The sequence below is a fragment of the Triplophysa dalaica genome, chromosome 14 (genome assembly GCF_015846415.1).
Source record: "Triplophysa dalaica isolate WHDGS20190420 chromosome 14, ASM1584641v1, whole genome shotgun sequence".
Lineage (NCBI taxonomy): Eukaryota > Metazoa > Chordata > Actinopteri > Cypriniformes > Nemacheilidae > Triplophysa > Triplophysa dalaica.
Window position 1 is genome coordinate 4,804,224 of NC_079555.1, and position 14,590 is coordinate 4,818,813.

General features: G+C 37.4%; 1 protein-coding gene across 1 annotated transcript in view; it reads left to right on the plus strand.

The window, feature by feature from the left end:
- The window catches only part of tmtc2b (transmembrane O-mannosyltransferase targeting cadherins 2b), a 90,085-nt gene that overhangs the window by 58,155 nt on the left and 17,340 nt on the right, over positions 1-14,590 (plus strand). The window contains exons 3-7 of the mRNA XM_056766923.1: positions 5,791-6,616; positions 9,376-9,490; positions 10,005-10,090; positions 11,806-11,990; positions 12,206-12,284. Of these exons, the coding sequence (XP_056622901.1) occupies positions 5,791-6,616; positions 9,376-9,490; positions 10,005-10,090; positions 11,806-11,990; positions 12,206-12,284 (1,291 nt within the window). The remainder of the gene's footprint in view (positions 1-5,790; positions 6,617-9,375; positions 9,491-10,004; positions 10,091-11,805; positions 11,991-12,205; positions 12,285-14,590) is intronic.

The window sequence follows — 14,590 nt, forward strand, 5'->3', positions numbered from 1 at the left end:
GGAAGTACATTTTGAATGAAGATTGTGATGGCACATGATTTTTAAGAAGAGAATGACCCACACTTATAAACTATTTAAATGGCAATATTTCATTAAAAAATAGGAATTGTAATTTTGTTTCTAAAGTTAAGTAGAGCACTATTATAAAGGAACAGTGTTCCAACAAAATAATGCCTAATTTGTTATATTTGAGAAAAACCCCGCTGTTTGTACATGTCACAGGGCCTATGTTTTGACAGGAAAAGTTTAGGAAAAGTATTTTTTCTTTATTGCATCAGTCTTTAGTTAATTGAATTTCATGTTTTCTATCTCAAATTCCCTGAGGAAAAGTCAATGCCAAAGTTGATTTTCTGTCTTTTCTTTTAAATCGCTCTGTATTGTGCTTCATCTCCATGGACGTTATCCTCATATGCCTGTTTCAAGTCCTTTAATTTCAAACTGATGGAGAGAAATCTAAAGTGAAAAGAAGTGGAGAGAGGCCATTCCTCCTGCCGGCCAGTGTTAAACCACTTACTTCAAGACGAACTGGATTATAGACCAAAGAGACTGAATTCCACTGTGGGAAGCAAAGAGGACTTTCGATGGTGCAATACCTTCAACCTGGCATTAGATATGACCTGACATTAAAAACAGAAGCAGCGTTATGAAGATTGACACTTGTTTTTATAGAAGATGGTAGAGATATAGTAGCAATTGAATCCTAGTTTTTGACCACTGAGGCTTCAGTGATTTTCAGATGGTTTTCTGACCTTGTGATGTATTTGATTCCCCCTCTTTGTTTCCAGAAGTCGCCACTTTGCAGGAGGGCGTTGCGTGCGGAGATGTTGTTAAAGAATAGATTTTTGCTTTGTGCGATACAGAGCTCATTCCGTTACTGTGACATGTTCCTGCTCAGGCATGTAAATAGCGACGTGTTCTGCCCGCACATGTGGATGCATTTAGATCTGCTGTGTTTTACGCAGTGCCAGACGCAAACCAGACTAGGAGTGACACTCTTGTTTGTCTGATGGCCAGGTAGTGCGTAAAGATGGTCAGATGGACTCGCTTATTCCAGACGCACACTCCTGATGAGGGTCTAATAACTGCGTTTACAAGCATGTGAATGTTATGTAAAACTTATATTGTATAACAGTGCATTTTTGTATTTGTAGTAGTTGTGTTGTCTGTATTTGCATTGCGTGTGCTGTCAGTCTTATGAAGGTGTTTTCTTCAACTGTGGCGGTGTGCCGTGCTCTTGCGGTCACCGCATGATTGACATAAACACTAAACTGATACATATGCACACGGGACACATCATGGCCCACTAAATAACTAGAACGCACTATGATAAATGGCACGATGGATGGAGCACCTCCAGTATTTTCAGAAGAAAATAGTGGATGCATGTAAAAGTGTCATGCATGTAAAGCTGGTCAGTGAAGGAAAGATTGGATTATAAAAGGTTGGCCTATGATATTATTGGTTAATATTATGTTTCCCTGCGATGCAGCCAAAATCATGTCAGCAGAAATGGTCGTAGACCAAAAGTTTCTTGTATTTTATTGGAGATTTACAGCAAATTAACTTATTGTGGGGTTAGTGTCATAATCGCGCACAACACACGCATTTTCAATGTTAAAGTACGACATTTTGATTTTTATGTAATATTAAGGATTGAACTTTGAACGTACATTGTACATTCTGCTCGCAGACATGTCGGAAAACCTGCACAAATACAACCGTGGAAAAAATGAATGAGACCGTCCAACTTTTTATTTCAAATCAGCATTTCTAGATACTGTGTCTAGTGTCTGTAGAATTTCAACAACATCAAACCTCAATAGTGACATAAAGTCATCTAACAACAATGTGAAAGACTGACAGCATGACAAGAAACATCGAGGTTATCACATACATTTATTTTTCGAACTTTTACTAAGTAAGTGTACAAATATTACTGTTGAATTTCTCGAAGGTGAATATGAACTTGTTTTCTAAACAAAACAGAACAGCTTTTCTGTTATTTTCTGAAAATAAATCCAAAGATTTTTATTTCAAATTTGGTGGAAATGTTGTTAATAGTTTACAAAATGAAACAAAAATGATAATTTTTACCTAAACATACCTTTAAAAAGTACATTTTAAAATCAGAAGAACATTCTCTGAAATGGTTACTCAATTTTCCCCCGGCTATAGAATTGTGCTCTGGCTGTGAACCTGCAGGTGCTAAATCCCTTGTAGTTTTTGAGAGTACAGTCTCAAACCTCCAGCAGCCTCATAAATCCGGCGAGAATCCCACGTGCACGTGTTCACACTCCTCCGTGACCCTCCCGACACCTCTTCATCCCCGGCTCCTCAATCTGCTCCATCTCACACTGAGAACAAGCTCTCACCAGTAACTCCTCTCCATCATTATTTATTTATATATGTTTCCTATATGTGTGAAATATCCGCTCATGTTTGCTGTCTGTTGTTTGAGGTTGGCTGGCAGGGTGATGCAGAGTTCAGGCAGCAGTAATTTGGTTGTGCGTGAGCACAGAATGACCGATGCCTCCATCAGTGCACAGCTCCAGTTATTTTATATCTGTTGAAAAGTATGATGTCTTGTTACCTTCGTCTGTCTGAATTTACAGTCGTGCAGTGCTGGGTGAAGCTGGCAATTCATCATCCCAAAGCTCTTCTGACCAGTTTATAAATCTTGGATCTATGAAGAGAAACATTCAAGGCATTTCGAGTCTTTTCCTAGACGTAATTTTCCCAGATCTGTACGCCATGATTGATTGTCTTGTACTTCCCTAATAATACACCAGGAATCTTCTGTGGTGAAGTATGCGAGGTTTTTCAAACAGTGTGCCATTTTAGTTTAGATTTACGGCTTTGGTTCTGTGTAACATATTTTTTGTTTTTATTGGCCTTTTTTATACAGGCCTGGCCGTTAAAGCATAGTTCACCCAAAATGACATTTTTGGTCATCATTTATTCACCATCATCCCCAGTATCTAACTCTTTCTTCTGTGTAACACAATAGATATTTTGACAAATGTCTCTGTGGTTTTGTGTCAATGGGGACCGGTGTTGTTTGGGCACAAACGTTGTTTAAAACATCTTTTGTGATCTGCAGAAGACAGAAATTCATACAGGCTTGGATTGACATGAGGGTGAGTAAATTATAAAATAATTTTAATGTCTGGGTGAGCTGTCTCTTTAAGGGAGGCTTTTCAGATTATGAGCATCAACACTGACTCCAAAAACCTTTATATTTAACAAGTTAGTATATTAAATGTGTTAAATTTGTGAACGAAAATAGTAAAGCGTGGTATAAGTAAATCTTTTATCAAAGATTTTCATTCAACTATTAAAAAAAGAGATGATTTTAAAGATGGATTTTTGGATGTTAAACATACAACAACACAATTCAGACCTATTGCAGATTGTTTTTCTTTTATTATTTTTAGTTTGGCTATTTATGCGTGCTGTCGCAACTTCCTTAGCACTGCTGTTTGGGTTTTCAGATGCAGAAAGTTTCTAAACCCGGTTCTGTGTTTCTCTTTAGAGGGACTGTTCCGCTCGGCCTCTGTAGCCTGCTGCTTAATGGCCCCTTTGGGGCTCCCATTTACGACCTCTTCCCTTCAACCCGCAGCTCACTCCACCGGGACATACATGTTCCACCTGCGGCCACAGCCGCATGCACGACATCAAAATGCACTGAGATCTTACCATTGTTTATCCTGTTAACAGGTTTTTCTTCGCTCGGATAAAATATCCTTAATTTACTGATGTTGTTTTTGTGATTGAGACATTTTTTGTAATGGCTCAAGCTTATTCATCTTATGGGAGTTTTATTGCACGCTTTATGATTTCGGTCAGTAAACTTAAACAGATGTCGCAGGGACTGGCGATCGCAGGTGGTAAACTTGATTTTGTCCTGGACTTTAATTGCAGATTTATGCGTCTTGCTTATGTGGCATGGAAACTTCTTTGTTTTAGGATACAGTTGAAGAAAGAAAGAGGATGGTGGGTTCTGAATAAGCCGGTTTGGTTCAAGATGTGTTTTTTATCTAATAATCTAAAAAATTATTTTCAGTTGGTATCTTTCTCTGAATGTTGTCATATCACATTTTCCTAGCTAGGGCTGTCAAACGATTAAGCGTAATCATAAAGAATTTGTAAAAAAAAGTGTTAACATAATTGTCTATGTATTGTGTATATTAATTTTGCATTTATAAACTCCTACACATACATACATATTTAGAAAATTTTAACTTGTATTTATATGTACCATAAATTTAAATTATATATAAAAGTTTATTATTATAATTTTTTCTTAAATATATTTATGTGCTTATAAATACAAAAGTAATAATGCACAGGAAACATATATAATATAAACACAAACTTTTAATTCCGGATGTGATTTATCGCGATGAATCGTTTGACAGCCCTACTCATAGCTGTTTGCCGGTGAGATGTTTCATAAAGGTTGTGTCTTTGGGCAAATCTACTACACAGGATATAATGTGGAAACATGAGAAGGGTTGTGTTATAGAAGTTTCTCACTTGAGTAGTGTATGGCTCTCATTTTCTGCAACAGAAATGACCAAAGAAAGGAAAAAAATCAATGCAGAGCTTGGTATTATACAAAACACTCACTCATTCTGTGTCTTCATTGAGTGATGGTCTTTATATGGTTTGTAATAAATTGTGATATTGACTTTGTCGGAGGTGATTGAAAACAACTCATCTCAAGTAGCACTTTTGGGACAACTACCTACTCTCAAGTTTAATATTTAATATGTTTTCCTAATGCTGGTCACTGAAATTGAAAATCAAGTCATCGTTTATTCCAACATTGAGTCTCTTTTTGCATGTGTGTGTGATTTTCATTTTTTGGTGAACTAGCCCTTTAACATCGATCAGTGAAGAAGCTTTGAAGCAGGCCGGTTTGTTATACATTCGTGCCAAATGAGTTCCGTGTTTGCAGGAAGTCATAAAATTGCTGGAGGGCACGCTCGGTCCAAAATCAACTCGAAAAGGAAGGCGAGCTTAACTTTGCAGCTGCTATACAGGGAATAAACAATATTTTTCTCCCTCTTACTTAAAGTGTAAAATATTCAAACACTCCATAAATGAAATCATTTCCTTGCTGGGAATGGAAGAGTGTTTAATATCAATGCTGTAGCATGATGGATTGCACCTTTATAAGGCTGTATCTTGTTTATTTGGTCAAGGCTGTAAAAGCAGGGTGTGGGAGATCGAGATGAATTCAACATTGCCTTGAATCGCGATGTCAAGCTACACTCGCTCACTAGCAGTCAGTGCTGTTACGTTTATTATTCTGGGCTCTGCATAGATGTGGATAATGGCTCCCAATGTTTGGGCGGGTGTGCGAGGACCACCCGAGCCCCCCCAGTCTAATCGGGGATTCGAAGCGCTGATTCTTGTTAACCATCATTGGCTTTTTAAGAATGAAGCTGTAATGTGTGCATGTGGTAAATATCGAGTAACTTTTTAAGTCTCCAGCAAATTGCTCGTGAAAATTGTTTGTGTTCCAAATTGCGTTCCAGTGTTTATTTTGTCATTCTAGGTTTACGTATTTTTGGGTGCGCTTCATTTTTCTAAAGTTTTAATTCGAAGCAGTTAGAAAGTCTTGACATTGTGGTTGGTCTCGGTCTCGCTTTACAATCAAGACCTGGTCCAGACTCACCTTAAGGTATTGAAAATCTAACGTAAAAAGTTGACACGTTCTTTTTAATTGAAATTAATTCCTGCTCTAATCTACAGTGCTTATTTTTTCCTCTTACTGTTTTCCAGAAGAAAAATCTGCACCTGCTCTTCAGCGTGTTTCTGCTCGGCTTGTGGGGAATCGTCCTTCTCGCTTGCCGCCTCTATTGGATGGGCAACAAACCGCCAAACTTCTCCAACTCGGACAACCCCGCAGCTGACTGTCCCTGTTTCCTAACTAGGATGCTGACATTCTTTTACCTCCCTGCCATGAACGTCTGGCTCCTCCTTTGCCCTGATATGCTGAGTTTTGATTGGTCAATGGACGCTCTGCCACTTCTGAGTAGCCTTGCCGATTGGAGAAACCTCCACACTGTTGCCTTCTACGCCTCGCTTTCGGCACTGGTGTGGTTTGGAATTTGCAGTAGCGCCACCAAAGGCAAGGAGACCAATGGCAAAGCCCATCATGTAGCAAACGGGAAGTCCACTAATGGACACAGTTGTAGCTCTGAACATGAAAACTCAACATTTCACTCAAACTCAGTGCAGATGAATGGAAGCAATGGTACTGCCAAACACTATTCATCGACATTGCCCACCACTGAGAGTTTGGTTGTGTTCTCATTGGGTCTGTTGGCTATTCCCTTCCTCCCTGCCACCAACCTATTTCTCTACGTAGGCTTCGTGGTGGCCGAACGTGTACTGTACATCCCTAGTATGGGCTTCTGCCTGTTGGTAGCAGTAGGGATGAGATGTTTATATGTCAAACTGAGAAGAAAACTCTCAAAAGATTTGGTGCTGGGCTGCTGTGCAGCTTTGGTTCTTCTTTTTGGGATTAAAACCGTATTGAGGAATCGCGACTGGCGGAATGAGGAGATGCTATACAAGTCTGGGATATCCGTGAACCCTGCTAAAGGTAATTTCAATATATATTTTTTAATGTCCTCAGGTGTACATTAGTGGTTACAGCGGTAAGCACTGCATTTTCAGAGATGTACCATTCATTCTGTCAGCAGTTTTCTTGCAAAGCTATTATTATTAAAACACCATAAGGCTAAAGCTCTACAGACCGTAATTCTTGTTTATTCAACCATCATGTTAGTTGGTCAAAGTCAAGTTGTTATCCAACTACAACAATGTCGGACTGCAGAAATGGTGTTACTTGACGGGTGAAAGCAATGCCGTGATTTATTTCTCAACATGTTGCCCCAAACCAAAAATAGCAATTTCTCATTTTCAGGAGTAATGGATGCTTTACGTACAAATTTTCCCTGATTATTTTTTCGTTCCTAGAAAGACACTTTGTCTTCGCTCAGAATCTTCAAATATGTCAGAGACTCCATTTGTATACTCAGTGTAAACTACCTAAATATGGGGCATGTGTGATTGAGATACTCATTTAATTACTTGTTTAAGAAGGGTTGTTCATTTCATCCAAAATTAATCGTAATCAAATTCGGCCTCCAGCGATTACAAAAACAACAAAATTGAAGTAAAACGATTATGGTGGCACATTTCGTTCTGCAAGAACTGTTCCTTGTTTTCTTGTGTTATGAATCCACAATTCTTTTATTTATTATTTCTACCTTGTAAGGAATATGGGTTTTTTTCTAAACAAAAAGTATAGAAAAAAACTATATTAAAAAATAATACATTGACTACAATTTTTAATTTATATTACATTCTTATATTTATATTATGATTTTTTATATATTTTATTATATAATTCATCTTTTGTTTTTGACTACAGTTCGTCAAGATCTTCGTCTACACTGAGCTTCAGTTTACACTTCAAACATACAAATTCTTAATTCTGGAATAATGTATTTCAATTAAGGACAAAGACATTTAAGACATCATCTCTTTTGACCGTTTGCAGTTTCAAAACGTGCTTTCCCAAATAGCTGGCCAGCAAAAGGGTTCAACACTCATATGCATGAGAGGCAATGACTGAATTTAGTTTTCTTCAAACTTCTGGTGCATTAGAATCATGTGTTCTTTACTTCTTAAGTCACTTGATCCCTCACATGCCTCAGATTGATTTGGTCTGTGGTGTAGAGTCACTGAACTGTTAAATTACTTGCCCCGCTGATTGAATTGCATCTATTAAAGACAGCCGTCTTTATCAGCTAAGTCTTTTAAATTGATTATTGTCACAATTTAAAACCATTTATCAAGCCAGAACGCATCAATATGACTTTGTAATTACCTCCTCGTGATCCAATTTTACAGCCCGTGGCACTCTCACCCCTTTTCATAGCTCTGAATCTATGCTTGGGTAGCGTCTGAGATTGAATTATTATAATGTAATTTCTTCCTATGCTTGCGCCTCTTGTAACCAGCATTAATATTGTTTTTAAACATTTTAAATTCAGTAAATTGTTTAATGTCTACTTGGAAAACCAAAGCGTTTCAACACTGAAAATACATGCATGGCTGGTTGTCGTCTTAATGGATTAAATTAAAAAGTTATATCCAAGTAAAGTCTTTACTAGTGGTGGGCATAGATTAATTTTTTTAATCTAGATTAATCTAGATTAATTCCAAAATTAATCTAGATTAATCTAGATTAAAATGGCTCATTTGAATTCTGCCGAAGGCATTCAGAATATTTGTGCTACCCAAATAATGACTAAAAGTAAGTCTTTGAGAACGGGTTTAAAAGCCAGGTGGCGCATTAGACCAGGGGCTCATCTCCTGTTTCCAAAATGCATCACAAACTGCTTGAGAAAGCTGTTCTACTATGATAATTGGTTATGAAAATTAAATTATGTTCAATAAAATGTACTTGTGTTACTTCCGCAATAGCTAAGGGATGCTTTGCGTTTAGGTGGTACTTGAGACTGGAAGAGCTCCTACAGTACATTTACATTTAGTCATTTGGCAGACGCTTTTATCCAAAGCAATTTACAAAGAGTGAGGGAGCAACAAGCGATATGTCATAGAGGAGCCATAATACATTAGATCTCAATACAAAGTTACTGGTTTCAACTAAAGCTAGACCAGTACCTGTTGAGAGAAAGTGTTTTTTTAAACCAATTGCGCATTGCACAAGGTGCAAACAACCTTAGTCTTGTCGATGTTTCTATTGGGAAGCTTCTTAAAAATTAATATTCCCTGAAGCAAACCCGGCGGCTTCATAGCTGCATCCATGTTAGCACGTCACGTTTGATGCGGTAATTTCACAGTAACGTTATGTTGTGTTCAGACCAAACGCGAATGGCGTGTCAAGCGCGAGTGATTTATATGTTAATGCAAAGAGCCAATAGACCTACTTGCTGCGCGAATCGCGCGAATGAAGTCCTGGTCATGAGATGATGAGGAGGTTTCTGCTTCCGCGAATGACGCGAATCACGCGAGTTGAAAAATCTCGTTCTCGCCCCGTACAGTGCAGTTAAGCTGGTATACATCCGCGCTAAAATATCAAGGTGAAAGTCATCATAGCTTGCGTAGTATAGACCCAGCTCCCAACCCAACTTTGAGAATAGATTAACGGCGACATTTTTTTTAACGCGCGATAATAGTCTCACAGCGTTAACGGCGTTAACGCCGTTAACGGCCCACCACTAGTCTTTACATTTATCTGACTGTTTTTATGTTTTTGATGTTTGTAGTCGCATGTTTGTTTATTCCGGATATGTCACTTAATTGTGTTGAATTTGTGTTTTTTCTCAGCCTGGGGTAACCTGGGAAACGTTCTCAAGAACCAGGGGAAGGTAGCGGAGGCTGAGCAGGCGTACAGGAACGCTCTGTACTACCGCAGAAATATGGCGGACATGCTGTATAATCTGTGAGTGATGGAACTTCTTCTGCAGCAGACTCTATCGATTTGTCCCATTAAAGTCCATGATATCTCCAGAGAGCCCATGCCGTGACATTCCCATAATTCATCAGATTCCAGAGGGTGCTGACAGGGACCCCCAATGTGCACATTAACCCCAGCGCCAGGGCATAAAGGAGCCCTGTGATCGCTTTAATACATAATTCATATACTACGAGTGCCTCTGATGCTGACGGGAGTCATGATTCGAAAATTATTCCTGATACATTTTATTTTTATGTATTCTTAGTTGAGCATGTCATCCGCAATGAAACACTGAACGATGGTTTTTGAAAATGTTCTGCATGATTAACTTATGCATTATGCATTTTTATATTTTCATTAGAAATTTTTCGTGAGAAATAAATGTAGTTTATGGTTTCTTTGTGAAATATTATTTGACAATTAGCACTGTCAGTAAATAAAATAACTACGATACCTCTGTTTTAATTAAACTTTGTAATTGTTCTTGTCTTTTCTTCAGGGGTCTCTTGCTACAGGAACACAACAGGTTCTCAGAGGCTCTCCATTACTATAAGCTGGCCATTGGGAGCAGACCAACTCTGGCTTGTAAGTACAGCTCCTCTATTTATGAGGCATTTCAAGCCCCCACAATGCTCACTGTGTCCAGGCAACTACAAATTAACAAACTTGTGTGTGTGCTCGGATAAAATCCAGAGTTAAAGGAGTAATGATGATTCACAAGCGCTACACAGCCGCTCTGTTTCCACTTGAGAATGATTGGCATTTGATTCAATTTAACAGCAAAAGAAGACTTCGGGCCAAACTCCTTTCATACTATCTGGCCCGGCGTGGATGCATTTGCTTGTCACATATCCAAATGAAATGCACATGCTATTTTTGGACATTTTAGGGTTTCTCATAGAATTTTCCGTGTTGTTTTTAGTGTCATGGGAGGAAATTATTTCTCTGCTTGGATGAATAGATTTGCTTGGGGGAAAAATATTTTGATATGTGCAGTGGGGATTAAAAGTTTGGCTTTTACCGAAAGATATTTATTGTGAATGTAGATGTTGGGGTGTGCAAAACTGTTTGTGAGTGTCCTTGGTCGGTCTGTTGGTGTTCGTGTAACTAATAGTTGGTTGTATAACTTTTGGTGAAAATGTAGTGCCTGTAGAATAAATATATACAAGTATGTGTGGTTGTTTAAACATCTGGATATTGTTGCTGTCGGGCTGAAAGCTTTTATTTCCAAAACATTTTACAGGAAATAAAAAAAAAATATATAAATATGGTTTTAAAATACAATTTAATATATTTAAACTTTTTTTGTTTGTTGAGAAATTAGATAATTCGATTTTTTTTCGCCATATAACTTGAGAAATTAATATTATTTTAAATACAATTTAACTGATCAAAATTTTAAATATGAATATTTGTAAAAAAAATCAATAATTAAACAATGTTATCAAAGTTTATAAGCTCTTTTAATAATTATAATGGGTTAAATATTTTTAAATCCGACACACAAAAATCATGAAAAATTGAGATACAAGGTTTCACTCCAACAGCGACGATATATATGCTTATAAGGTTGTTTGATCATCATTGGATCAATTAAATCTGCCATAACAAAAAGAAAATATACACAGAAATCCGTGATATACAGTTCTGTTCATTCTAACTGCACCAGACAAATATTATAAACCTTTTGTGCATAAAGTAAATGTATTAAAGTGCTTGTTTTGTACAGCGCTATATGCGCAGAAAGCCGGTTTGCAGTCGGATAGTGAATTAGACGAAGGTTTTTGCACTTAAATACTGTAAGCAAAGTGTTGCAATGTTTGTGAATTCCCTTGAATGCTTATAAAATAAAAGACTTTTGTTCTTCGCATGATGTTATGTAGCAAGTCTTCTTTAGCACACGCGCAAGTTTCAAGTGCTGCGGGACTTTCAAACAGATCTCGCTACAGATGGCCCCTGTGAAGAGTGATGGATGTGTAATTTCCCTGATCCCCTGCTGCATGATGAGTAGTGATGGATTTTCCTGCCTGTGATATGAAGACGTTCAGACGCAGGGTTCCGTGTGTATACATGCTCCATTAAGAATGTCAGGACTAAGCCTGCTGGTGGACTGGATATTCCCCCGTTGGCTTAGAGTTTATTCTGGCGCGGTGAATTGTGAACATGTATTGGCATCTTATTGACTAGACTGCAGGCTGCTGATCTGCATAAATCAACGGCTTCATTCCACTAACCTCAGTGGAGGACTTTGGTGGAGCCCAATAATCTTTATCACCTTATTCTCTCTCTCTCTTATTTAGCTGCTTACTTGAACACGGGGATTGTCCTGATGAACCAGGGCCGCCTAGAGGAGGCAAAGCGGACCTTCCTCACCTGCGCTGACATCCCAGATGAGAACCTGAAGGATCCTCACGCACACAAGAGCTCCGTCACCAGCTGTCTTTACAACCTGGGAAAGCTTCTTCATGAGCAGGGTCACCAGGAGGTGAGCTGACATCACCAACATGAAATCGAAATGAATTCATTTGACTGATATGAGTGATTGAGGGGTACACATTGTTTTTCATTTATTAATTTAGCAGAGGCTTTGGTGTAAATATTGATTTTACTCGGGACCTTCTCGGTAGTATTTCGTCTTTCTTTATTGAAAGCTTTAACATGCTCATAGGTGCAACTTTGTTGCGTTGGATTTTTTTGTAGGAGGCCGTATCTGTGTATAAAGAAGCAATACAGAAGATGCCCAGACAGTTTGCCCCACAGAGCCTTTACAATATGATGGGTGAGTCTCTCACATGTTGTTTCAGTTGTCTCACAAAAGCAACTTTATATTTCGCTTTGTCAGATCATGTCAACAGATTCACATGAGACGGGTACAACACGCAGAGTGTAAGAGTAGTTTTTGTTTCTTCTGTGATCTCTTGATATTCTGTATCTTTTGCACCACACTCAGCTCCCAGCTTACAACTTTCTCTCTCCCTGTCCCTAATCTCTTTTTTAAATCTGTTACATTTTCTTTTTTAACGTGTTTTTTTGTACAAATTTTCCTATTTTTATGCTATTTTTTTCTATGCCGATATGTTACCAGCTTGTAACATGACTTAAAAAACGAGACCCTTCCGACATCCTAGTTTGTCAGTGGAAATCTTTAGAGATGTGACATATTGCCCAAAAAATTCAAAGGATGTTACATTTATGCTTTAAATTGAATGTAACCTCATCTGTTGCCATGATGTGGTGAGTTGCTGGCTGCAGTTCACTTAACGGCCACCGGTGTCGGTAATATCAAAGATTTCTGAATTCTTTAATCGCTATTGTTGTGTATGTACTCACGCCATTTATTTAACTGCTGTGTTCACAGTCCCATTTAATCACGCATATTTTTTATCGGAGTCATCACTTTAGTTTTAAAAAAACATTTCTATTCCATAAACAAAGTACATAATTTGACGTTTAGTTTTTCCGTAAACAATTTCTAAATGAAGTAAATCTGTTCTTCGTTTCAAACACTAACGTTTCTGGGTTTTCCAAAGCAATATAACCAGGTCATGTTAAAACCGGCGAAAATATGTGACGGTTAAAAATGGCATTATTTAGTGTTTCACTTGTTTTTTGTATCATAAAATATTATGTGAACAATCCACAGTCATTTGACTTTCAGATTGTTGTATAGTCCTGCACATCCCATATTTAACACAGACACTACATAGGAGGAGACAGCTTTGTTATCTGACTGCAGATGAAACCTTTGACTAGTCACGTACCGTGTCTAGATTATTTCCAACATCATAACATAACATTAACATTGTTTGGCCTGTGTTATCTCAGTGAAGTAGCTGTGTGATACAGCTCTCTAATAATGTTCAGTCGGAGAGGAGTATGTGTATTATTGCTGGTGGGTGGGAGCTTTGAGGCTGGATAAGGTATTAGATGATGTTTAAAGAACAGGAGTGTGTGTTTACAATGGTGTCATGAGGAGTCGGCTGTTCGTCTGGTGTTACAGGAGAAGGGTTAGCACCACTGGGACTGGCGTTCTTCTGTTCTGCAGGGTTCAGGAGTTGCAGACAGACATCATAGGTTGATTGAAAAAGAAGCTCAAATTGTTCTTATTTTTTAGCATTTTTGTATGTTAAGTTTAAATTAGACGTCACTGGTGTGATTAGATTGAATTGAAAAAGGTGCTTTTTCAGCTTCCAAATACTCCTTGATATGTGGTCATTTGCATATTTATACAGAAAAGCTGATTTAATATTAAATATACAAAAAAGGGGTGTAACAATACTTTGTGTTTCATATTTCTGTATAAAATATTAAATATGTATCGTAAAACAATCACCATAGCTGCATGTGTTATCGTATTGTTTGAGCTGCCAACATGTGACCTGCCTCAATATGTGTTGGTTTATAGGCGGTTTCATCTTAAAAACATAATGCACACTTTTCTGGCCCAAACTTAACTTGCGGTATACATTCACAAACAATAGAGTGCCTGTAGATTATTTCTGATAACAATCAAAAGAAACAGTAATTGGCTAAACTTGTCTATCCAATATTTTGACTGCGATACCAAGCTCAACCACTAGATGTCAATATACAATACGGTCCCTTTAAATGGGGCAAAACTACAGGACCCATTCAACAAATTGTTCATTTCATAAAATGAACACAGAACAAACTTAAACAAATAATTTATTTAATACCAATATTATACAGTAAAATAATAATAAAAATTAATATTAACATAAATTCAATTAAATATAAATAGTTATATTATTAGACACAAGCCATACACGCGAGCCAACAGTTTTTTATACATTTTATTTGTTTAATTTAGTATTTTTTACTGCTTTAAGTTCTCTTTTGGTCTTGAGCTGTCTTTCTTAATTTCTTTTTTTCATTTGGATATTGTGCTAAGATTCTGTTGTATTTTGTTTGGGACCGATCTATTGAATTGTTTGTAATTTTCACTAATTTTTTTATTTTATTTTGTCATTTCTTTAACCCCCCCAAAAAATGTGTTATTTGAATTTCAGTTTCATGTTTTACATTTTGCTCAAAGTATCTTGATACAATGGTCTTGTATTTTTT